This window comes from Melospiza georgiana, chromosome 16, assembly GCF_028018845.1.
Source record: "Melospiza georgiana isolate bMelGeo1 chromosome 16, bMelGeo1.pri, whole genome shotgun sequence".
Taxonomy (NCBI): Eukaryota; Metazoa; Chordata; class Aves; order Passeriformes; family Passerellidae; genus Melospiza; species Melospiza georgiana.
In genome coordinates, this window is record NC_080445.1 from 1,003,309 (window position 1) to 1,028,841 (window position 25,533).

The 25,533-nt window shown below is 56.5% G+C and overlaps 2 protein-coding genes across 3 annotated transcripts in view; one reads left to right on the forward strand and one right to left on the reverse strand.

Annotated features, from left to right (window-relative positions):
* The window catches only part of ARHGAP17 (Rho GTPase activating protein 17), a 41,049-nt gene extending 30,378 nt beyond the window's left edge, over positions 1–10,671 (forward strand). The window contains exons 15-20 of one of the 2 annotated variants that reach the window (XM_058035193.1): positions 303–394; positions 514–670; positions 2,064–2,285; positions 3,741–3,913; positions 4,539–5,147; positions 9,685–10,671. In XM_058035193.1, the coding sequence (XP_057891176.1) occupies positions 303–394; positions 514–670; positions 2,064–2,285; positions 3,741–3,913; positions 4,539–5,147; positions 9,685–9,812 (1,381 nt within the window). In that variant the 3' untranslated portion in view covers positions 9,813–10,671. The remainder of the gene's footprint in view (positions 1–302; positions 395–513; positions 671–2,063; positions 2,286–3,740; positions 3,914–4,538; positions 5,148–9,684) is intronic. The other variant, XM_058035192.1, reaches the window with a different exon arrangement.
* Positions 10,672–10,881: 210 nt separating this feature from the next.
* SLC5A11 (solute carrier family 5 member 11) lies at positions 10,882–24,563 on the reverse strand. Its single transcript, XM_058035194.1, has 16 exons — positions 24,547–24,563; positions 22,444–22,609; positions 21,553–21,624; positions 20,513–20,617; positions 20,293–20,352; positions 19,839–19,943; positions 17,919–18,024; positions 16,961–17,041; positions 16,306–16,511; positions 15,307–15,442; positions 14,876–14,983; positions 14,501–14,651; positions 13,916–14,084; positions 13,628–13,843; positions 13,040–13,178; positions 10,882–11,784 (listed from the first exon to the last, which is right to left on the reverse strand). Exons 2-16 carry the CDS (start codon positions 22,573–22,575, stop codon positions 11,570–11,572), a joined length of 2,001 nt encoding a protein of 666 aa, XP_057891177.1. The 5' UTR covers positions 22,576–22,609; positions 24,547–24,563; the 3' UTR covers positions 10,882–11,569.
* Between the last annotated feature and the right edge of the window lie 970 nt (positions 24,564–25,533).

Below are 25,533 nucleotides of genomic sequence, written 5' to 3' on the forward strand. Positions count from 1 at the left end.
AATTGATAGATTTAAATCCTTTAGCAAGGAATTTAGCAATTCACAGCAGCAGACTATTTACCTAAAAAATACTTCAGGTGTTCTTTCAGGCCATGCCTCGAGGTCCTTTGAGGCTGGAGGGTTTTAGGGGTGCTTCAAAAGCTCTGAGTGGTCTGGAGTCCAGCACAGTTGCTCTTTCTCTGGTACTGAGGAGCTGATCCGTCATGCTTAGCCTAAGTTGTTATTTAGGTAGTCTGAATTGATTTTCATTTTCTCACTTGGATGGAGCTCTGAATGAAGCGTTGTTCACATCTCCCCTGCAGGTCCCTGGCTGAGATGGCAGCAGCCACCTCGGTGCACGTGGTGGCAGTTATTGAGCCCATCATCCAGCATGCAGACTGGTTCTTCCCCGGAGGTGAGTTCTGCCCCAGCCCAGCAGTGTCACACTCCCCTCAGCCTCAGTGGCTCGTGCAGTGGGGCACCCTTGGGATGTGCGCGTGTGTCTGAGCAGGCATTCTGTCTGTCCCTCTTCAGATGAAGATTTCAACGTGTCTGGGGCCTTTGTGGCAGTTCCTGCTGTAAATTCCAATCACTTGTCACACACTGGGAATGACTATGAATGTGGGACCCTGGAGAGGAAGAGGCCCCTGAGCATGACTGTGATGGAAGGGGATTTGCTGAAGAAGGAAAGGTAGGTGTAATTCTCACCTTGGGGATCCATTACAGCCCTCTTCCAGGGAGGCTTCAATCAGACACCTTCACTGGTGTCAGGAGAGGAATTTCATGGAAATGCTGTAGATAACAATAGTGATTTATTTCCTGTTGCTGCAGCCTGAGGATGGCTCAAAGGTAATGTACTGTTATTCCTTCCAGTTACACTCCATGCATGACAAATCCCAAGCAGATATTGCTGCTCCCAGCCTCCATTCTCCTGCACACACTGGGGGTGGTGTGAGATTCACTGAAACAGAAGTGTCTGCAGTAGCCTCTCTAGTCTCTAACTTCTGGTATCCCATGGCTTCTCTTTCAAAGCCCAAAAGCTGAGGTGGTGTTACCTGGTGCCTTCATGATAAGACTTCTGAGTTGATATGGTACAGTATTGCCACAGCAAGCAGTAGAATGCTAAAAACCCCCAGTAAAACGTGCTGTTTCCCATATAACATGTAGTGTAACGTTCATTCTTATCACTCATCATGAGTATTCAAGTGATGTGCTTGTTTCTAGCTGTTGATGCAAATGTTGTTACCTGTCAGCTGTGACCAGCCACATGCAAATTTGTCAGCACTCACAGAGGAAGAAGAAAGTCAGTTCAAGATTCAGTGTTTATCACAACAAGAATAAAATTATTTCTAGGATGAATGTGCTGTATGCATTCTAAAATCTGTTAGAGTTGGGGTCTGTTTCTCCACTGTTCTCCTTGAAACACAAATAGAACGATTTGGGTTGGAGAGGACTGTAAGGATCTCTCATTCCAGCCCCCAAATCACAGCCTGTATCCAGTAGCTTTTTTTTAAATCTCTGCTGCAACTTATGGTGTGATAGAAACAAGCTTCATGTGGCAGAATACATGTAGTGAGGAGCTACCAACCGTGGTATGTGAGGAAACGTCTGTATTTACATGTGAGATCCCAGTGCTCTGACCTCATTGTCATCAGTGTTTGTCTCCAGATGTCACTGAGTCGTTTGTTCTTATCCCTCTGTGGGGATGAGCCAAATCCTGTTGCATGTCTTAACCTTGCTGGTGTTGTGCAGCCGCTGGGGGCTCTAACAAACATCCTGGTGTGGTGCAGCCAGTGGTGGCTCTGACATCCTGGTGTGGTGCAGCCAGTGGTGGCTCTGACATCCTGGTGTGGTGCAGCCAGTGCAGGCTCTGACATCATGGTGTGGTGCAGCCTGTGCAGGCTCTAACACCATGGTGTGGTGCAGCCAGTGGTGACTCTAACAAACATCGTGGTGTTGTGCTGCCAGCTGTTCCTCGTCGCTGCTTTGCATGTGGGGTTTGTCTGGGGGTGGGACGCCCCGAGTCGGGCTGCAGCAGCCCCGGGGTGGCCGCCTGCCGTGTTCACTCTCTGTTCTCTCTGTAGCTTTGGTGTGAAGGTGCTGGAGCTGTCAGTGACCCCGCGGCGGTGCGGCACGGTGGGCAGAAAGCTCACCTCGCCCGCCTTCCAGCCGCCCCTGCCGCCCTGCGAGCCCTCGGGGGCTGAGCCCTGCCCGCCCGCGGGGGCTGAGCCCGGCCCCGGGGCTGGCCCCGCTCCCTCTGCTGCCCCAGCAGAGCAGCCCCCGGCTCCAGGCACTGAGGATGCCAGGTAAGAGGCACGGCTTCACTGGCAGCAGCTTGGCAGCGGCTCTGGCAGCAACCTGGTATCACCTGTGCCCCTGGGATGTGCCCTGCAGGTGTGGGCAGCACTGCCCTGGTGCCACCTGTGCCCCTGGGATGTGCCCTGCAGGTGCTCTCCTGCCACCAGTATGGCTCCACAATTGGGCTTCTGAAATAACACACGGAATTGGTTTTACACACCAAATTGGTCTTACACAGTAGCATCCATGGTTCTGGGTGTTCTGCAGTTCGTCTGCTAATATAACATAGGCAGCTCTGTCTGTTCTGGAGCTCATCTTCTAGCACACTGCAATTCTTGGGGGAAAAAATAATGATGAAAAATACACTCTGTTTCTGCTGCCCACACTGACCCTCCCAGGTTATGTTCTGGGGATGTGCACAGAGGTGATACCAGTTTGCTGCTGAAAGAGCAAAACTTACAATGGCAATACCAGAAACCTGTTGGTCCTGTTTGTTGTTTCTTGTTTGTTGTTATCTGTTTATGTCTCGTTTTGTTTATTTGTGTGTAGCAGGTGTTAGTGATGAGCAGACTTACTTACAGGAGACCTGGGAGTCAGTTTATCATATTTCAGAATTAGTTCCTTTAGGACAAGTAGCTACACAGGCTCTTTGCAGTTTAATTTCTCTTGAAGCTCTGTGCTCATGAACTCCAGGGCTAATTGCAGCAGCCCGAGTTCCTCCTGTGAGGGGTGGAAGCAGCACTTTGCTGTCAGCTCCCCAGTGCTCTGAGAGCTGTGACAAACCACGTGTGAAGCCTCCAAATGTCAGCCTCGGGGTGCAGCCCCACCGTGGGCTTGGATGCAGCGCTGGTTCTTGTGCACAGAGGTGGTTCTCAGGTGACATATTCACAAAACCTGCTCGTTTGGAAATCCCCTGCACACCACTATTTCCTCCACAGATGGTTTTTGTGGCAGAGGCAGCTGAAATGAAACCTCAGGGGTCATGTGTGAAAGTTGCACTTGAAATCTGCACAGGCTCTGTGCAAGTACTCACAGTTTGCTAACAGCAGCTGGAGAAACTGCACAGTGCCAGTGGAAGTGAATAAAGGCAGGCCTTTGGAGGGCTAAATTGCTGCAGGTGGCTCTAAATACAAAGCAGTGAGAGAAGCCTGCAGGTGCACAGCCACAGGAGGGGCCCTGCCCAGACCCACCCCAACTGGCTCATCCTCCATCATCCCCATCAGCCAGCACTGCCTCAGCATCCACCACTGAGCCACCAAGTGCCACATCCACATGTTTTTAACCCTTCAGGGGCTGTGACTCCACCCCTTCCCTGGGCACCTGTGCCAGGGCTTGGCAGTTCTTTCCATGAGAATTGTTTCCTCTGTCTGATCCACAGCACGGTTTGTGAGGGAGCAGCTGCAGCCAAGCCACACAAGGCATCGAGGTTACACCGTCTCTGACGTGGGCTCTTTCCTTTGCAGCACCCCCAAAGGCAAGGAGAGCACGAGTGCAGCCACTCCTCCCCCGGTGAGGAACGGGCAGGCAGCCCCAGCCCCAGCCCCAGCCCCGGGCCAGGCAGCGCCCAGCAGCTCCCAGCTCGGTGTCAGCCAGCCCCAGAACGCTGCTGGGCCCAGTCCCCACGCCCTCAGGAGAGGTGGGTGCTCACTGCTTTCCAGGCAATGTGTTCCAAGCCTTGAGGTGCTGCAGGAATGCTGCTGAAATCACTTTATCAGCATCTCTGCCCTTGCACAGGCAGCACTTTATTCTGTTGGCCTGTCCCCAGGGCCTGGCTGTAAAGCAGCTGTGACTTTTGGACTCTCTGAATGGTGACAGTGTCACCAGTGCTGTTTAACAAACTCTCAAAAGCTATTGATCAGTAAATGCTTGTATTTGATAATGCAACACTTCATTTTGATAACACAGCTGGGGTTTTTTGTGCTGCTGATTGTTCTCTTTGAGAGCTTGGTTTGGAATCGAAGAATGCTTTGGGTTGGAAGGGACCTTAAAACTCCTCTTGTTCTGTCCTCTGCCGTGGGCAGGGACACCTTCCACTGTGCCAGGCTGCTCCAAGCCCTGTGCAGCCTGGCCTTGGGCAGTGCCAGGGATCCAGGGGCAGCCACAGCTGCTCTGGGCACCCTGCACCTGCCTCAGCACCATCACAGGGAGCAATTGCTGCCCAATATCCCATCTAACCCCAGCTCCTGGCAGTGGGAAGCCATTCCCCATGTCCTGTCACTGCCCGGTCCCTGATGCTGACACGTCCCCTCTTCTCTCCACAGCTATGAAGAAGCCAGCACCAGCCCCCCCCAAGCCAGCCAACCCCCCCCCGGGGCAGCCAGGCAGCCAAAGCTCTTCCCCAGCTGCTCAGCCTCCTTCTGTGTCTCCCAAACCCCCGGGCAGGAGCTCCTCTCCTCCTGCCCAGCACGCAGCCCCAGGAGCAGCCCAGAGCCCCTCTCCCTGCCAGGTTTCTGCCCCTCGCAGGTACTCCAGCAGCCTGTCCCCTCTGCAGGCCCCCAGCCACCCACCCCCGCAGCCCCCAGCCTCGGCCACTCCTCCCCTGCAGCCCAAGGGCGGCAGCAGCAGCAGCAGCAGCAGCCAAGCATCTCCCGGCGAGCAGGGCCCCGATGTGCCCCCCTGCTCCCCGGCCGTGCCCCCGCCGCAGACCCCCACCCCTCCCGACACGCCCCCGCTGGGCAAGCACGCGGGCAGCGCCCCTGCCGTGCCCCCCGAGCCCTGCCCGGCGCCGTGCCCGCCCCAGGGCGGCACCCTGCCCCGGCCCCGGCCCGTGCCCAAGCCCCGCAACAGACCCAGCGTGCCGCCCCCTCCGCAGCCGCCCGCCGATGGCAGCGCTGCCAACCCCACCCCGACGGCCTCCAGGATCGTCACAGGTGAGTGCATCGCCATCCTCCCGGCTGGCTGCTGGGTGTGGGCATGGCAGGGAACGGGTGGTGATGGAGCGGGGGGGAGTGGGCAGCGCTAATCTCAGTTAAAGTACTGGCGGCTCATTCCCAGTTAGTGATGCAGTGGGGGGGTCTGGGGAAGCACAAATCTCAGTTAAAATACTCCTAGCTCATTTCCAGTTAGTGATGGAGTGGGGGGGGTCTGGGGAAGCACAAATCTCAGTTAAAATACTCGCGGCTCATTCCCAGTCAGTGATGGAGTGGGGGGATCTGGGGAAGCACAAATCTCAGTTAAAATACTCCTAGCTCATTTCCAGTTAGTGATGGAGTGGGGGGGGGTCTGGGGAAGCACAAATCTCAGTTAAAATACTCGCAGCTCATTCCCAGTTAGTGATGCAGTGGGGGGGGTCTGGGCAAGCACAAATCTCAGTTAAAATCAGAGCTCATTCCCTGTTAGTGCCCCCTCCAAAGCGCTGATGGAGCTGGGGGGAGCTGGGCAGCACAAATCTCAGCTAAAATACTCCTAGCTCATTTCCAGTTAGTGCCCACCCAGCTGCTCTGCACACGAGGGTGTCCTTCCTCAGGCAGAAGTGTTTGGGGGCAAACGGAGATGAACTTTTGTTGGTTTTTTTTATTCCTGTTTGGAAGCTTAACACTGTGACAGCAGCTCCAGCTCAGCATCTTGGCAGCCAGTTCTGCTTGGACATGTGTTGCCAAAAAAGCAAATATTTAGAGGAGGGAGAAGATGTAGCCAAGGATGGTGGATTTCAGCACATACTGAGATAAGGAAAGGGCATGAGTGGTCACTGACACGTGTTCTAGTAGGCAAAACATGCAGAGGATGTTTTACCTTATGAGAACAGAGCCTTCTGATGTGCATTTAAGTTGGACATCCAGAAGCTGAAGAATCAGTTGTATTAAACTGTATTTCTTAGGTCAGTATTTATAGAGCCTGACATTTTAAGTGCAGTCTTTGTTTTAAGACAACCATGAAATAAAGAGAAACTTTTGTCTTCTCACAGAAGCTTCATGAAGCTTGTAGTTACCAGTTTGGTTGCGATTATGTTACTTTAATAAAGTTTATTTTTTTTAAATGTAGTTGCTGAGGCCATTCAAAACCAGCAGATTCTGGAATGTTTTCCTGCTGAGTCACTGCTTATTCTGGGAAATTCTGAAGGGAGAGATACTGGATGTGGGAGACTAATGCTTTTAAATCTACTCATAATTAATAATGGTTGGAACTTTCCCATGACACTGCAGCTTCTCTAGAATTAGCCTGATGTGTTGGAATGCAGATATCAATTCTGTTGCCTAACAGCTGTACCCCAATGCCTTCACAGGTGGGGATGGTTACTGCGAATAAGGTTTGTACTCACTCACAGAGCCTGCAGCTCAACTGCTCCTGTTTGTAGCTTGAGTTCAGACGTGTGCTTGGAACTGTGCTGTGTGCCCTGTGTCCTCACCCTGTGTAGGAACTGTGCTCTGCCAGCTCTGTACCTCGTCCCTCCATAGCATTCTGCCTGCAGGAGGGTTTAGGGCTCTGCTGCTCAGCTCTGAGAGGGCTGTGGACATTCAGTTATTCCTTAGGTCCCTGCAAAGAATTCACTCTTCACACCAGGCCCCCAGAGTTATCGCCAGCTCAGGTGTGGTGGGTGACCCATTTCCAGCAGGTTTGTTCTCCCTGCAGACAAATTTGACCTTTCCTACAACTTGGTGGTTTGTGGTTACCTTTTAATGTAGCTCTCACTTCAGCTTTGCAGTTATTTTTAACCACTTGGGGTTTCTGGGCAAAATCCAGGCTGCTGTGACTAAACCCATGGCAGAACAGCAGCTGCACCATGGCAGGTTGGCTGCCAGCCTCCCTGGGGGCTCTGCCTGAGGTGCAGCAGGACAGGACACTGAAATCAGTGTTACACTGAGAAGCCAGGCTGGAAATCACTCAGGTTTGGGGTTTCTGGTAATTGGAGGAAGAGGTGGCCTGGAGGCTGCCCCTGGATCCCAAGGCCAGGTTGGGTGGTGGTTGGAGGAACCTGGCATGGTGGGAGATGTCTCTGCCCATTATGGGGTTCCATGAAGAGACCTGCACTAAATGAGCTGCTTAACCAACTAAAAAGTAGCTTTGATTCTTAAAACAACTGACTTCTGATTGTCCCTTTGTCAGTATATTTAAAATGTGGGGATAATTTATTCCCAAGCTGAAGTCAGAAGTGGGGCTGGGCTCTGAATGCTGCCAGCACTTCACAAAGAAGTTAACAGCAGCAGCTGTGCTAATGAGTCAAACTTCAAGGAAAGACTTAATCTAAATTTCCAAGTGTTTCACACTTTGACCATATTTATTTTCATTTTAGGGTTTTCCTGGTTCTGAGGAAATTGCTTCAGTGACAGCAGACAGGGAGGGTTTGTTTTACCCCAGTAATGGGAGAAATCCTTATCTTGTAATTAACTTCCAGCTGGGGCTGCTTCATTAGACTTGGGCACGGGAAGCACCTGCCAGAGGGGGCTGCAAAGCAGAGCAGATCAGCCCAGGTGTGTGCTGTAAACACAGCCCGGGAGCTGCCAGGCAGGAAAACTGGGAAGGGAAAGCTGCTGAGGGGGGATTCTCTCCAGAACTGGTGCAGGGACCTGGAAGATCCATGCTGTTCAGCTAAAATGCCCCTGGGGAGCATTGAAGTGACTCTCAGGCTCACCTCCACCAGTACACCCCATGCTAAAGCATCCACCTTCTCCAGATCAATGTGTTTTAAAGGATTAATAATCTGAATTAACACCACCACCCGTCACATAAGAGTGTCTGCTCTAATATTCACACCTGCACATACAAGCACTTACAGACTCACTAATTCACAATGTGCAGCTGCTGGTTTTAATTTGAACCTTAACAAGTGGAATGAGGGAACAAAATTAAGGTGCCTGCAAAGCTCCTAATGATCCCTGAACAGGAATCCTGAGCTGTCCTCAGGACACTGTTAACTCCTTTGCCCATGTGCTGGGCTTTAGTAGTGCCTCAAATTCTATTTATGGTGTTCGAGCAAGAAGCCCTAGAATATTCTAATCAAAGGTTTTATTAAATAATCCAGATGTTTGACCAGCATTCAGTAGGAACTGTATTGGCAAGTGCAATGGTAAGGAAAAGGCCCCTGATTGGCCGCCACTGTTGCTAATTGCTAATTGCTAATGATGTGTGTGCTAACTACTAACCCCCAGTGCCCTGCTGTGTGTGTCCCTGGCATGGCCAGACAGGGCTGCCCCTGCTGCATTAACCCACTAAGCCCTGGAGAGCAGAATGTGCAGCTCCTGGTGTCTCTGGCCACTGTCCCCTGTGCTGTGTCTGTGCACACACCCAGAGCTGCTGTGTCCGTGCAGAGGCTCCTGCCGTGCCCATGTCACTCCCTGTCCTGTGCCACCGGTGCTCCTCCCGTGCCACAGCCTGCAGAGTGCTGCCCCAGGCTGCTGGCAGTGTCCCTGCCCCTGCAGAGGGTGGGGTGGGATGGGATTTAGGGACCCTTCCAGCCCAGACCCTCCTGGGGTTCCGTGGCTGCAGCTCCTGCTCGGTGCCAGAGCAGGGTGGGACTGCAGCTGCTCTGTGCAGGATCCCAAATCCCTGCAGCCTGGGGGGCTCACGAGCAGGGCAGGCTGCACTCAGGGGCTGCTTCCCCTTCTCCGGGTCGTTCATTTAGCTCAGAAACCTTCAGCTTGAGCTGTTCTGCAGTAACTGCTGGGTTAACTTCAGGGTTTCATGTAGAGTTATGAGTCCCAGTCTCTCTAGGATGCCTGTCTGCACCTCCTGTGCTTGAAAATAAGGCATTTATTTGGATTTTTTGTTGATCTAAGTGATCTAAATTACTTCCCATGTGGAGCAGCTGCTGGACTGCAGTAAGGGATGTCATGGCACGTTATAAATCAGCTTTCCAAAATCCTGACAAGATTTTCAGTTACCCTTTTTTGAGCTGCTGGGGATTTTTCTGGTCTGGTAATTCAAGCTGCCAGGGCAGTCAGTCACCAGAAATGCAGCGTTTTGTGGTCCTTTTTTGACATCTTGAATAAAATCCTCCTTTCTTCAGAAGAGGCAAAGACCATGGCTCCCTGTTCACACAGGAGACAGGTTTGATCTGCACTTGGTTTAAATAACTTCTGCCTCCTTCTGACACCATCCTTGTTCCTGTTGCTTTCCAGAGTCACAGGTGGTGTTCCCTGGTGGGTTATTTAGGTGCCAGATTATTTTGCTGGGTGTTTTGACATGAAAGTCCAGAGTAGCTCTCCAGGGGCATTGGGGAGTCTGATCCTAAATCAGCTCGGTCTCCTCCCTCCTACAGGAAGAAGGGGGTTTGCGTTCCTGTGCCCAGGGTGTGTGGGAGGAGCAGTCTGAGCTGTTCAGCTGGGCCCAGCCCTGTGTGCCCAAGGGGCCAGCTCTGTCCCCAGAGCCCTCATTGATCTTTGCTTTCCCTTCTCTGCCCAAGGAGATGCCCAGGAAGCCCCGACCCAGTGAGCTGGCCCAGGCTAAACTTGCTGTTCCCTTTTTGTGCAGACTCTAATTGCAGTATTCCAGAGCCACTCGCAAACCCTCCTCCCGAGCCTCCTGCAGAGCTGGGCAGAGAGCTGCACACCCACCTGCTGCTGGACATTGACAATGACACGGAGAGCACGGCGCTGTGACCGCGCCGCGGCGCCGCCTTCCAGCTCCTGGGAACCCCAGACCTACCAGGGAAAGGCTTCTTCTGGCAGCGGGCACAGCTGGGCACAGCTGGCACGGGGCCTCTGGCACTCGGCTCCGGGCTGGCCCTGCTCGGAGGAGACCTCTCAGCAAATGGAGCCCAGCCTTTGGCCGGGTTTCGCCCTCAGAAGAAGTTTAATGATCTGGGTCTGGACAACGGTTTTCAAACTCTTGGATGGAAGGAATGAATTCCTGCAGGAGCTCGCCTAGGAAGCGTGGTCAGTGCTGATACAGGTGGTATGAGCAGAAATTCCAAAAGAATAAGAAGCAGAATGTTAGTTATTTAAAGTGCATGTCTGTATTAGGGAAATAATCCTTCTCACGGCACCGTTAGAGGTTCTTTGTAGTTCTTAGCCCGTCCCAGGAGCTGCCTCCAAGGGACATCTCTCTCCCAAGGGACATCCCTCTCTCCCAAGGGACGTTCCCTCCCGGATTTGCTGCAGACTCCCCTCAAGCCATGAACCAAACCCTGCCCCAGTGCTGGTGGTGACTGCTGGTTCTCAGTCACCTGTGGAACTGTGGATGCATCCAGTGCCTTGAAGGACTGTCGTGCTGTAGGAGGAACTTCTGTCTCTTTAATCATTTCATTGCTACGTAGGAGCAGTACTTACCCTGATTTCATAGTTATTTGTATTAACCTGCTTTGTTCATGTGCAACTGGCAACTGTTTCACGAGGAAACCGTGGAAATGGGGTTTGTGCTTTTGTTGAAAACGGTTGAATTTTGAAAGAACTTTGAAACAGCTGTTTGGATTCAGAAGTTGAGTGAACATTTATAAAATTAAAGATTGTTTTTTGTCAACTTAAGGCATCTTTATTCTAGTTTTGTTGCTTCCACTGGGTCCTGAAGGTCACAGTGATCCCCTGCGCTGTGTAGCTTGGAGTCACTGGCTGCTCAGCTTGGTTTTGCCTTAAGGACCTCAGTGGGAGCACTGTGAGACCCTCCTTTGTTACCACACCAGCCCTGTAACAAATCTTTAATTCTAAATTCAGTTTGGAGAGGCACAGAGTCCAGTCCTGTGACTGATTTTGATGTTTATCCCCCAGAGTGTCAGTGCCTCCCTCCCCCAGGGTTTCCAGCAGCGTTTCACAGGTTTAGGTCCTTCAGGTGCCCCCGGCAGCAGCTGTGGTGCGGTTTCCATGCTGGTGCTGCCATTGGGGTGTCAGTGGTGGTGCCTCAGCCAGAGCTCCCAGACAGGTCCATGAGCACTCACTGCACACAGGGAAGGAGCTGAACGGGCACAGCTGAGCCAGAGGCCCAGCAGAGCACAGAGAACAGCCCTGGGCTCTGCTCCGGGCACTCGAGGTGTCACTGCTGTCCCCCAAGGCCAGAGCAGCTGAACCAGAGGGGGACCCAAGGGGTCGTAGCTGGTTATCAAGGCATAAACAGGAAGAGATTCCAGGCTTCCTGAATCCCAGGCAGTGCTCTAAGGCCAAAGAGCAAAATTAAATATTTAAAATAACCAAACCAACCTTCCTCAGCTGGTTGGTGCCAGGTGGGGTCTGGCAGTGCCAGTGCCAAGCGCTCTGCCCAGGCACAGCCAGGCCCCCATTAGAAATAAAGAAAATATTATGTCTTTAAAACGTCTTAAATAAAGAAATAAAATTTAGAAAGCATTAAGAATTACATTAACCCTCCGCTAATCATTAATATTTACACCAGTTAGGATTAGATGGTGTGTGTGCCTGGCATCCCCTGGCTATGCAAAGTAGGCCCAGAGGAAGATGCCAGCACACACACAGAGCAGCAGGTTGATGTTCAGGATGTGCTTCACCAGGGGCTCCTCCTCCAGGGACACCACGGGCAGGGGCTCAGCCCTGGGCAGGGGCTCAGCCCCCTCCTGCCTGCGCTCCATGCCGCAGAGCCACAGCACGGTGCTCAGCAGCTTGGAGCTGCCCCTGGCCTCGGCTGCACCTGCAACGGGAGATGGGGGATGAGCCAGCAGTGCCTGGTGCTGCTGTGCAGGGCTTGGTGCACAAACACACCCCTGGTTTCACTGGGCACTGCACTGGCACCCCTGCAGCACCAGGTCTGTGCTCCCCGCAGCTCTGAGCTCAGGTTCTGCTGTTCCAGCAGCCATGGTAATGATAACCCAAAGCTAAAACCCGAGCTGTAGGTGCCTGGTGCCCCCAGGTGAGTGCTGCTCTGGTCCACCCCTGCCACACCTGGAGCCTGCACTGCCCTTTGGGACACCTCATTCATTAATGCTGGAAGGTAACGCTCATGTCCAACAGTGTGAGGCTGCCCAGCAGCAGGGGAGCTGCACCATAACTCATTAACTCACTGTAGCCTGGCACAGATCAAAGGGACAGCAGCAGAGCTGACACACAAACAGGGCATGGGAATCCTGGCACAAACAGGGCATGGGAATCCAGGCTGCAATCAATGCACGGGCAGCTCTGCACATGGCTGTGCCCAATCCTGACAGGCACAAGCTTTAAAACAGGCACATCCTCCCTCACTGGTCTGCCAAGACCTCAGCCCAGGGCTCAGGGCTCTCCCTGCTGCTAGAGCTTATCCCAGAACACCACTGGAAAACAGAGAGGGAATTTCATCAACGTTATTGTGTCTTCCTCCATGCTCCCCTTTTCCAGCCAGTTCTGGCAGCAGGTGCCACAGCACCAGCCTGGGATAGTGGCCATGGCTCTGTATCCCACCCAGTTCCTTGGTAATGCCATTGAGAGCTGGAAATGAAACTGAACTCCTGCCTAGGTACAGTGTCAGGTAAAGCTTTTGGCCCCGGGCAAGAGGAGATGGAGGTCAGAGCTCACTGTGCCCTGCAGCTCCTCCTGAGGGGCAGCTCCCAGCTCTGCTCTGGGGCAGGGGCAGCACTGGGGCTGGGCTGGGGATGTTTAGGTTGGATTTCAGGGAAAGGTTCTTCCCCCAGAGGGTGCTGGCACTGCCCAGGCTCCCCAGGGAATGGGCATGGCCCCACCGAGCTCTGGGAGGGTTTGGACACCACTCCAGGGATGCCCAGGGTTTGGATCTGTGCAGGGACAGGGGTGCACTGGGTGATCCTGGGGGTCCCTCCGGCTCAGCAGATTCTCTGTTCTTTAATTCTGTGATTCTTTCAGCACACCCTGCAGCTCCAGAGCTCCAGAGGAAAGAGCTTTAATGTTCCCTGTCCTGCAGGCTGTTAGGGATGCCCGGGGGGGCTGTGCTCACTGACCTTTGCTGGGGTCGGGGCCGCTCTCAGGAGTGGGGCTCAGCTCCAGCTGCTCCTTGGTGGGGCCGGGCCCGGCTGCTGCTGCTGCTGCCTCCTGCACGGCCGGGGCATCCCCACGGGTGAACCAGGTCAGCCGGCTGATCTGTGGCACCAAGGGGGCATCAGGGGGGCTGCTCAGCACTGCTGGCATCAGGGGGGCTGAGGGAGCACAGAGGAGCCATAGCCCAGGAAGGCACTAGGGGCTGAGGGAACACAAAGGTGGCCCATAACCCAGGAAAGCATTGGGGGCTAAGGGAACACAGAGGTGGCCCATAACCCAGGAAGGAATTTAGGGCTGAGGGAACACAGAGGGGGGCCCATAACCCAGGAAGGAATTTAGGGCTGAGGGAACACAAAGGTGGCCCATAAGCCAGGAAAGCATTGGGGGCTAAGGGAACACAAAGGTGGCCCATAACCCATGAAGGCATTGGGGGCTGAGGGAGCACAGAGGGGCCATAACCCAGGAAGGCACTGGGGGCTAAGGGAGCACAAAGGTGGCCCATAACCCAGGTAGTATTTAGGGCTGAGGGAGCACACAGGACACACACCCACCTGTTCGGGGGCCGGGGGCTCGGTGGCCAGGCTGACCAGGAGCACGGTGAGGCTGGTGGTGGCCCCCAGCACCATGGAGAAGTAGAGGTAGTGCATGTGCCTGACCACGCCGGGCCGGGTGTCGGGCTGCCCGCACTGCGGCTCGGGGTAGATGAAATCCAGCACCAGGCGCACCCCACCCAGCAGCAGCCCCAGCAGCAGCCCCCAGAACGCGCCCTGGGGAGGCAAGGAGGGGATTCAGCGTTGGAGCGGTGCCCAGCAGGGCTGCGGGGCCGGCACAGCCCCTACCTTCTCGTTGGCTCTCCTCCAGAAGCAGCCCAGGATGAAGACCACGGCCACGGGCGGCTGCAGGTAGGAGCTGATGGACTGGATGTAGATGAAGAGCTGCCCGCCCTGGCCAGCCTGCACCAGGGGGATCCACAGGATGGACACCACAGTCAGCAGCAGCACAAACACCCTGCGGGACACACAGGGCCTGCCCGTGAGATCCGGCCCTGCCACCACGACATTGTCTGAAAATCCCTCTGGGCCCACGATTGTCTCCTGGGAAGCTGAGAGGCCTCCAACAATTATCTGAATGCTTGGGAATGTGGGCTGGAGATCGTTTACCAACAGGTGCATCTTTGATTGGTTCCATGTGAATTGTTTTAATTAATGACCAATCACCATCAGCTGTGTTGGACTCTGAACAGTCAGTCACAGTCTTCCATTATCATTCTTAAGCCTTCTGATGTGTCCTTTCTCTTTCTTTAGTATAGTTTTAGAATAGCATTCTTTAATAAAATATAATATATATATAATAAAATAATAAATCATAGCCCATCCAGCTGTGCCTGGCACCAGGCTCTGCCCAGCCCTCCCAGCTGTGCCCACCTGCCCACAACCATCAGCTCCCACTCGGAGCAGCGGGGCCGGAGGTGCTTCCAGAGGTCCATGGTGAAGATGGTGCTGGAGCTGTTGAAGATGGAGGTCAGGGAGGACATGAGGGCTGCAATCATCACGGACATCATCAGGCCCCTGAGCCCTGGAACGAGGAGAGGAACCCTCAGAGGCTCCAGTGCAGAGCAGCCTTGGGGTCTTCTGTGGGTAGAACAGACTTTTAAATCTGGTTTAGCTCCAGTTTAAAATGGCAATGGTAGGTCCATCCCACACAAACCCCTGTAAATGACAGCCCCAGGCTCTTTGCCTCTCTGAGCTCCTCTCCCAGGCGCCAACCCCACCATGGCAGAACCATCCCCAGGCTCTTACCCACAGGCAGCAGCTCCAGCACCAGCTTGGGATAAGCAATGTCAGAACAGCCAGAGGGGTTGCCGCAGATTTTCTGGCAAATTTCTGGGTCTGCGCAAGCCACCAGGTCTGGAAGAAGCAGCAGGCAGTGAGAGGCAGCAGTGCACAGTGTCTCTGAGCTGGCTCCTCTCTGAATGCTGTAAAATGTTCTTTCAAAGGGAAATACTGAGAGCCTGGGGGCTCCCAGCCAGTGACCCTGGGCTGGCTCAGCTCAGCGAGGGCTGGGGCTGCTCTGGCACCATCCAGCTCCTGACTGGACATTTAGGAAGGACATTTCCTCACGCTGGTGCAGTGGAACCCCTCATCTGACTGAGAAAGGCTTCCTCAGCCCTGTGCAGCTGGCACAGCCTCGGGCAGGGGCAGATCGCTGAGATCCCTCCCTCGGCACTTACCTGGGAACAGAACCCGGCTGATCATGCCTGGCATTACCATCATAAAGAGGGGCAAAATCTTCAAGTAGGAGGTCATCAAGGAGCCTCCTTTGGCGTGGGAGAGGTTTTTGGCAGCGAGGGACCTCTGAACAATGACCTAGGAACGAAGGAATGGCTGTGGTTGGCCGCCAGCAGCAGGGGCTGCCTGGGATGGATCGCCCTGGCTTTGATCTCCAGTGAACTCTGCAGGGCTCAGAGGGTGATCACAGGGCTTGGCCGTGCTCTGCAGCCCTTGCTGTGGATGCTGGCTCCTTCCAGAGACACAGGCACTGCTCTGTGCCCTTCCAGCCGAGCTGCAGGGCCTGACCTCACCTACCCATGCCCAGGGTTTGCCATTTTCCTGCTCTGTGCCCTTCCAGCCGAGCTGCAGGGCCTGACCTCACCTACCCATGCCCAGGGTTTCCATTTTCCTGCTCTGTGCCCTTCCAGCCGAGCTGCAGGGCCTGACCTCACCTACCCATGCCCAGGGGTTGCCATTTTCCTGCTCTGGGCCCTTCCCTGGCCCTGTGGAGCAGGGCAGGGCTGGAGTGGGCAGAGTTAAATGAGAGAGCAGGAAAGCACAGCTGGAGCAGCAGGAGGGGTTTTGGGGCTCTGATGGAGGGATGGGAGCCAGACCCGGGACAGGTGAGGGGAGAAACTCACAGGTGGCTCACAAGGAACAAAGGATCAAGTTAAAAAGCAAACAAACAAACCAAAGACTTCTTTATAGACAAGGATTAACACACAAACACGTTCTTACCCCTTTTTCCACGGAGACGATTACTAATATTTAGTTGTGCATATCAAGATTTCCTTCTTTAGAACTTAACCATCTGATTTTGCTGATGGTAAAATACGATTTTACTGATGAAAATCAGTATCAGGTGAAATTCAGAAAATCATAAAATCACTCCAGGTGAGGTGGCATCCCCCAGGTTTGCAATAGGACCCACCCAGGCCCGGGAGCAGGCAGGGACCCACCTGGTCTGTGCACCAGTACCACAGGGAGGGGATGGTCATTCCCACCAGGACCCCAGGCCAGGGCAGGTCCGAGCTGACGGGGTCTCTGAAGATGTGGAAAGCGTCTGCCCTGGGCAGCCCACAGCTGCTGTTCTCCTGCCGGATGCTGGGGATGGCACCAAAGTACTTTGCCTGCAAACCTTCCAGGCCACCGACTTCAATGAAACCTGGAACGGGCCACGAGGAGCTGTCAGTGCATCCCCGCGGGTCGGGACTCTGATTGCAGCCTCTGGGTCACTGCGGGGGGTGCTCCAGGGGCATTCCTTGAAAACCAGCAGCTCTTGGTTCTCCTCTGCGCTGGGGAAGGGCAGACACTCACAGGGGCTGCCCCTGCTCTGCAATCACAGGATTCTGCCATGGTTTGGGTTGGGAAGGACCCTAAATCCCATCTCATCCCACCCCTGCCATGGCAGGGACACCTCCCACTGCCCCAGGTGCCCCCAGCCCCAGTGTCCAGCCTGGCCTTGGGCACTGCCAGGGATGCAGGGGCAGCCCCAGCTGCTCTGGGCACCTGTGCCAGGGCTCCCACCCTCCCAGAGAAGGATTCCTCCCCAGTATTGAACTCGGTGAGGTTTCTGTCACAGTGCAGGTGACAAAGGCCCAGGGAAGCACTCACTGAAGACCATGAGGGACACGGCCCCGATGAGCATGATGAGGGTCTGCAGGGCATCCGTGTAGATGACAGCTGCCAGGCCACCTGCGGGGCACAGGGACACGCTGGGTGAGCTGGGCTTGTGCTGCCCCAGCACCTCACACCCTGCACAGGCTCCTGAGCACAAACTGAGCCCCAGACTGAACCTGGCTGGGGGTTCTGTCCACGCTGGGGCAGCTTTGGCCAGGGGCCCTTTGGAATTCCTCAGCATCTGACTCATCGTGAGTCACCATTGTGTCACTAGAAGCCAAAAGCAGGAGTAATTCTACGGGAAATCCATGGAAAATTCTAAAACAAAGCCCAGGCTGGAAAAAAGGGGATTGTGATTTTACATCACTGGGGGTGAGCAGTGGGAAAGGAATAACCTTTATTTGTCTATGTGGCTGTTTTCCATTTGGCCACTCCTAAGCCCTGAAAGGGCATCCAAGCCCAGAGTCTTTGTGCATTACACGGCTCATTGTGCTGCAAATCCCTCTCACCTCCGGGGAAACAGGGGAAATGTACCCTGGCAATGCCCTGCACAGCTTCTCCTTGGGGCACAGCACACCTGCACCCACCCGGGGCAGCCTCTGAGGAGCCTTCACTTACCATCATACGGAAATTTGTTATAAAAAGGTGAATTTCCTATTGCCTTCCCACCCCAACGTCCACACTCATGGCAAAACCAGGCTGGACATGGTGCATGGCATGAGCCATGGAGTCCTGAAATGGCTGGGTGGGAAGGGACCCTAAATCCCATCCAGTGCCACCCCTGCCATGGCAGGGACACCTTCCCTGCCCCAGGGACACCTTCCATTGCACCAGGCTGCTCCCAGACCTGTCCAGCCTGGCCTGGGACACTTGAACGCCTCAGATGGATGGGCAGGACGGGACAGGGTCAGTGCAGGGTCCGGGGCAGGTGAGGAGTGTCCCCAGCACCCACCAGACACGGTGTACACAGCAGTGATGGCCAGCAGCCCGGCCACGGCGATGTACAGGTCCCAGTGCAGGGCCTGCTGGATGAACAGGGCCCCGGCGTACATGTCCACCTGCAGGGACAGCAGAGTGACAGCGACACACTGTGGGACAGCACCCCCAGCCCCTCCCAGTGCACATTCACCCCCCTTTCCTGGCACCAGCCTGGTTTGCTCATGGCCCCAGCCCCAGCTCCCACTCCCACAGCAGTGTCACAGACATCTTTTATGGAAAATCCATTCCTTAGGATTTCTCCTGCTGAGAAGCCTCAGGAACAAAATGCAAACAATGGTTATCTGCTGCTGTGGGATGCAACAGGTGCATCTGGGATTGGTCTCATGGGGTTGTTTGTAATTAATGGCCAATCACAGTCAGATGGCTGGGACAGAGAGTCTGAGCCACAAACCTTTGTTATCATCCTTTCTTCCTTTTTTCTATTCTTAGCCAGCCTTCTGATGAAATCCTTTCTTCTATTCTTTTAGTATAGTTTTAATATATATCATAAAATAATAAATCAGCCTTCTGAAACATGGAGTCAGATCCTCGTCTCTTCCCTCACCCTGGGACCCCTGTGAGCATGGTCACACAGCAGCCCCAGGACCCCTCCTCAGCCGTTTGCCACTCCTGCTGCTCCCAGCAGTGACAGCCAGGGGATGGCAGGGGTGCCACGAGAGGGGACGTGCCCAGCCCTGGCACAGAGTGGGGTGAGCTTCTCTCCATCCCCAGTTCAGGATGGGGGAGCTGGGCAGGGCCTGGGCAATGTGCCCTGCAGACCCCCCTCCCCAGCCCCCTGGAACTGTCCCTGCTGCTGCCATGGGGACAGGGGGATCAGCAGCACAATGTCCCCAGGGTGGGCCAGCCCTGCCCAACCTGCTCTGCAGCACCTGCAAACGGGACAGGAGAGCTCCAGGACAGGCCCAGGGAGGGCAGGCAGGGGAAAAACACCCTGAGCACAGGAGCTGCACTCAGACATGTCAGCAGGTGGAAATGGAGTCATTCAGTTTGATCCAGAGGAGAAGCTGGGCACCTTACCCATCGGTGCCATCTGAACCCAGCACTGACATCCATTCCACACAAGCCTGCAGTGCTTTGGGTGGAAGGCACCTTAAATCCCATCCCATTCCCACCCTGCCACGGCAGGGACACCTCCCAGGCTGCTCCCAGCCTGGCCTGGGGCACTGCCAGGGGTCCAGGGGCACCACAGCTGCTCTGCATCCTGCCCAATTCCCCACCCAGCGCTGCCCTCCGGCCCTGGGCAGCCATTCCCTGTGCCCTGCACTCCCAGGCTCTGCCAGAGGTTTGGGGAGGCTCAGGGGCAGGGTCAGACACCGTGTTCCCCCCCAGGACAGGAAATACCCCAGCAGGGATCTGTGTGCTCCACGGATCCGTGCCCTGGCTGGCAGTTAATGAACAGCCACCAGGCTGTTGTGCAAGGCTTCATTCAGTTATTTATTCAAACAGGTGCAATAAAGGAATGAAGACTTCTCCTCCAAGCCTGTCCCAGCTCCTCCATCCTGCCATAACAGCACCTGTGTCTGCACAGGCAATAAATGAGCAAAGGGGAGAAGCTGGGGGAGCTGCCAGGGGTGCAAAATCTAACAGCCACCACATCCACCCTCAGAGCCCCACCTGTCCATGGACTATTGCTCAGGGCACTGACACGAGCTGTCCCTCCTGCTATCACAGCCATTCAGGTGCTGGTTGAGCCAAAAAGAGAAGCCACTCCTTAAAATACAGTCTGTCTTCCTTGGGTGTTTTGATCACAAACCCTTCTCTGCTCAGCCAGGCACAGCCACTCCTTGCCTTTCTCAGCCTCACTGCTCAGCACACATTTCCAAAGTGAATTCAACCCAATCCATTTCCCTTTTTCTTTTTCTTTCCTACTTACAGATATTTTGGTGAAGATGTAGATGAACAGGTAGAGGATGGCCAGGAATATCTGAATCCTTTTGCCTCCAAAGCGCCTCTGCAGATACTCCGGCATGGTGGTGACCTGCGGAGGGAGTGAGGGAATGGGGGACAGTCCCTGGGCACCCCCAGAGCTGCCAGGGGCTCCCCAGGGGGCTCTGGGGGTGTTTGCAGTGGGGCAGGAGCAGGAGGGCCCTGGGGGCTGCCCTGGGCTGGGGTTTGGCTCTGCTGGGATGCTGCACAACAACCGTGAGTGTCCATCCCCATGGTCAGTGCATGGAGGGGTCTTTGCTCATTGCCAGGGGCTGGGGGCAGCCTGAGCCCCCTGCCAGCAGCTCTGCCACCCCAGCTGGGCCGGGGGAGCAGTGCCAGGAGCAGTGGAGGGAGCCCATCCATCCATCCATCCATCCATCCATCCATCCATCCCCACGTACCCCCGAGGCGATGTAGATGGGCAGGAAGAGCCAGGCCAGCACCAGCACACAGAACATGCCCTGCCAGGGAGGGAAGGGAAGGGTCAGAGGGGTTCCAGGCTGGCTGGGGCAGTGTCCCACAGCTGGGGACTGCCAGCCCTGCAGCAGGAGCAGGCTGAGCCTGCAGGGAGGGCAGGGCAGGGCGGGTGGAATGCCCTGTCCAGCCCCCGTGCCCACTCACGTTCCACTCGTAGGCTGTGGCTGCAATGCCCGAGGCAGCTCCCGAGCCCGCCAGGCCGATGAAGTGCCCGCTGCCCACGTTGCTGGCAAACAGGGAGGCACCCACCTGGGCAAAGGGAGAAACCGGCTGTGGCCCTGGCACAGGGGGCACAGGGAGCTGTCCCCGCTCCTGGCTGCGCAGGACGTGGAATCCCTGGCAGCCTCTGCCACCTTCTTCTTCTCCCTACAGCCTCAGTGGCCTGGGCACCTCTCTGCAGCCTCGCTCACCAGTCACTGCCCACTCCTGCTTGGGACCATCCTGCTTGCAAAGCATCCAGCTCTTGTGGGTGAGCAGAAAAGGTGAGGGGAACAGGTAATGTCAGGTTCTGGCATCAGCACTGCTGAGGCAGCAGCCCAGCCCAGATGAGACAGCCCAGGCTCAGCCCAGAGCTGTGTCCATGCTGGGGACCCCAGGCAATCGTGGAAATCTCCAGAAGCAGCCAGGCTTTGTGGGACCTTGGGCTTGGCCTCGCCCTGCAGTCTCAAAGCCAGGGGGGAAAAGCCAACTTGAAGCTGGGAAAGCACAGGAGTAACTTTTGGCTGTTTATTGCTGTTTGGAGGCATGGGCAGTGCCCCAGCAGCAGTGGGGGGCAGTGCCCCACTGTCACAGACATCTTTCTATGAAAATCCTTTTCTTGGGATTGTTCCTGCTGAGAAGCTGGAAGCCTCAGGAACAAAATGCAAACATTGATTATCTGCTGCTGTGGGATGCAACAGGTGCATCTGGGATTGGTCTCATGGGGTTGTTTGTAATTAATGGCCAATCACAGTCAGCTGGCTCTCTCTCTGCCCGAGCCACAAACCTTTCTTATTCATTCATTTCTATTCTTAGCCAGCCTTCTGATGAGAACTTTTCTATTCTTTTAGTATAGTTTTAATGTAATATATATATATCATAAAATAATAAATCAGCCTTCTGAAATACAGAGTCAGCATTCTCATCTCTCCCTCATCTGACAACCCCTGTGAGCACGGCCACACCCAGGGGCACAGGGTACTCACAGGCCACCAGACCATCTGTCCCCCGGCGAGGAAATAGCCCTTGACGGTGCTGCGCTGCGTCTTCCACATGGACTGCGGGCACACAGGGGGCACGGGCTCAGGGCACTCCCAGCACGGCCCCCGAGTGCCCCCAGCTGCACAGAAAGCTTTCCTGAGGGACGCTTGCAATGAGTCAATGTGCAATGCCCAGCATTCCTCCCGAGTGCCCTGAGCCCCAGGCAGTTCTCCATCACCTCACACCCCGATGGAATGTTCTGGGTAACCAAACTCCATCCCACCAGGTCAGAAAGGAAGGAAAGCAGTTTGGGGCAAGAGCTGCAGAGTTCTGGGTGTCAGGAGCGCTCAGGAGGGATGCTGGGCAGTGCACGTGTGGCTCACGGGCTCCCCTTCCCCATGCAATGATCCATGAGATCCATGGAGATGATCCATGCCGTGCTCTGAGCTGGGCACCACATCCAAAGGGGAACAGCTATTCCCTCTCTGCCTGCTGACAGCCAGGCTGCCACAAAAGCCACGCCAAAGGATGCCCTTCTGCCCTAATTATATATAGACAATGCTAATCATCTAAGGAATCTGCTGTCAGGACCCGTGTGGACAAGCACAGGTGATTTATAGGACAGCAGTTCCTTCCTGGATGAACAAAACATCATTGTTAGCAGTGGTTTGTGCTCAGACAGCCTCTTCCTCACCAGGGCTCTCAAACCTTGGCTAGCACAGGCCTGGGCACTCCCCAGGGACAGCGAGGGCACGTCCCAGGCTGGGGAGAGGACAAGGACCTGCAAACTGCCCCCTGCAGCTGTTGGGTGCAGTGGGAAGCAGCCCAACCCCAGCCAGAGCAGCCCCATCTTCAGCACACAGCACACCCAGGGAGTTCTGGAGGTGTCTGCTCACCCAGAGCCCCACGGCCAGCACGAAGAGGAAATAGAGCACGAGCACAGCGATGTCCACGGGCTCCAGGGTCTGCTGGGGGAACACGTCCCACGAGGGGGTCACCGAGGCCGGGGGCACGCTGCTGGGCTCCATGGCTGCTGGGCACGGCCCGGCCCGCTGCACACGCCTGTGGAGGGACGGGAGGGTGGCCAGGGAGAGCCCCGGGCAGGCAGGGCTGCTTTGAGGAGCTCTGGGTGCTGAGGTGCTGCTGCTGCTGCCAGAGCTCTGGGGCAGGCTGCTGTCCCGGCATCTGCCCCAGCCAGGAGTCCCTCGGTGTGATGGGGAGATGCTGCCAGCTGCTCTGCTGGATCTCCTGTTGGTTTTCTGAGAAATGGGGGCATTAGAGAAAAGGTGAGAGCAGCTGGAGCAGGCAGAGGGAAGGAGCAGAGCTGGGGTTACAGCCAGGGTGGCAGCAGGGCAGGACTGGCCCCAGTGAGGAGCTGCTGCCACAAACGTGTCCCTCACAAGGCAGCAGAGTGGGGGCACGTGAGCAGCCCCAGCAGTGCTGGCATTTTCCTCCTTTGCCACAGCAGGAGCTGTGCAGAGCACCTGGGTCCCTCCTGAACTAGAAACTGTGCCCTGCTCCTTGTCAGGAAGAGAGACAGCAACCAAGGAATACAAAACCACATTTTCTCCTCCAGAAATGCCTGATTGAGGTGTGGCAGCACTGGGGGATCCCTGGAGCATCCCCTGGGGCTGCCCCTGGGAGGTCGGTCAGGTGTTTGCATTAAAGCAGCCTCTTTGCCTCAGCTCAGGCGCACTTTGAGAGCAGGACAGGAGGTGAGAGGCAGCCAAGGCCACCTGGGCAGTCCCTGGCACAGCAATGGCCACAGCTGGTGCCCAGGGAGCCCTCAGGGCTGCCCAGAGCAGGATTGGGGTGTTCCTGTCAGCCTGCCCAGAGCAGGTTTGGGGTGCTCCTCTTTCTTACCCTGCCCAGAGCAGGTTGGGGGTGCTCCTCTTACCGCAGGTTTGGGGTGTTCCTCTCAGCCTGCCCAGAGCAGGTTTGGGGTGTTCCTCTCAGCCTGCCCAGAGCAGGTTTGGGGTGTTCCTTACCCTGCCCAGAGCAGGTTTCGGGTGTTCCTCTCACCCTGCCCAGAGCAGGATTGGGGTGTTCCTCTCAGCCTGCCCAGAGCAGGATTGGGGTGTTCCTCTCAGCCTGCCCAGAGCAGGATTGGGGTGTTCCTTACCCTGCCCAAAGCAGGTTTGGGGTGTTCCTCTTTCTCACCCTGCCCAGAGCAGGTTTGGGGTGTTCCTTACCCTGCCCAGAGCAGCTTTGGGGTGTTCCTTACCCTGCTGGCCGAGGAGGGTCCCCAGGAGGAGCGGTCGCAGCCAGGCCAGCCCCAGTGTCCCTGCACACCTGGGCCAGGTGTGTGCTGCTCCCTTCCTGCAGCCCGGCCGGCTCCTTTGGCCTCTCTGCACTTGTCAGGGGACACTTATGGGCTGTCCCTGCCGGCGGGCTGGGGAGGTGTGGCGAGGGCTCCGGGACAGCCGGCACGGACGCGGGGATCACGAGCGGTCGGACGGGTTCTGCCTCTGAGCCCGGGGCAGCAAAGCCAGCCCGGGGCAGCCTCCTGTCCCACAGCACCTGTGTCCAGGTGTGGGGCTGAGCCGGGCCTGCCCTCGGCTCACCTGGGGCCTGGGGACCTGCCTGGAGCGTGACTGGCCACGGTCCTGCCCTGGTGGCACCACAGGGCTGCCAGGGGGTGAGCCAGGAGAGCACACAGGGAGGAGATGGAGGATGGAGGAGAGCAAGGGCTGCCCTGTGTCCTGCAGCACCCCTGGGCTCATCTCTTTACCAAAGGTCAATAAATACGGAGTTCCCAGGGCAGGAACCGCCCCAGCACCTCCTTCCCACGGCTGGGAGCTGCATCCCGGCCCTGCAGCCTCCAGCACCAGCCCAGGCTGGTGGGGAGCCCTGATCTTTTGAGGGCAGTGGTCCCAGCACCAGGCTGGCCCTGGGGACACTCGGCAGAGCCTTTTCCATTCTTTGTGAGCCCCTGGATCCCCGTGGGTCCCATCCCTGCTGGCAGGGCTGCACCGACGGCCACAGCGCTGCTCTCTCACCTCTCTGAGGCCAATGTGTCTTGGCCGCCGCTGAGTTTTTACTGGCACGCCCAGCCCCTGACTAGGAAAGGACAAACAGCGTTTGGTATGGCAGCCCGGGAAGCTGCTCACCCTGCCCCACACCTGCGGCTCCCCTTCCAGCCCGGGGCACTCCACCTGGGGCCCGCGGAGCAGGGCCACAGAATGCCGCAGAACCCCAGGGTCCCGCAGAACCCCAGGGTCCCGCAGAACCCCGGCATCGGGCATGTCCTGGGCCGGGAGGGGCCCGCGGGGAGCCCCCGGGTCCGCCTGGGGTCACAGCGCGGCCGGGCCGGAGCTGCGGGGCCGCGCACAGCGAGGGGAGAGCGGGGCTGAGCCCGGGGCTGCGGCTGTCTGTCCTTGCGGAGGCGTCGGACAGGGGGACAGCCGTGACTGTCTGTCCTCCCAGAGGCGCCGGACAGGGGACAGCTCTGCCTGTCCCTCCCGGAGGTGTGCGCCCAGGGAGCAGCTGTGTCTGTCTGTCCTTCCAGAGGGGTCGGACAGGGGGACAGTTCTGCCTGTCCCTCCCAGAGGTGTGCACACAGGGGGCAGCTGTGTCCGTCTGTCCCTCCCAGAGGTGTCAGACAGGGGGACAGCCCTGCAGCCCCTGCCGTGCCGGGGGCACAGTCAGGGAGGGCGGGTGCCCCGCAGGGAGGGAGGGCAGGGGCACAGCAGGGATGGGCAGGGGCACAGCGGGGATGGCAGATGCCCCGCGGCCGGGACGCTCCCGGGCAGCCGCGGGCGCCGCTCCGGCTCCTCCCGGACCCTCCCGCCCCGCCGCGCGTTCCCGATCGCGGCTCGGCCGCGGCCCAGTGGAAATTTTGCCCGCGTTGTGCATTCCGCTCACGGCCCGCTGTCCCCCGGTGCCTGGCACCGGCGGCGGCGCTTTCCTCGCCAGAGATTGTGCGCGGGGACAGCCGCGGCATGGGAATGAAGCGCCGCTCTATCAGCCGCAGCGCAGCACACGTG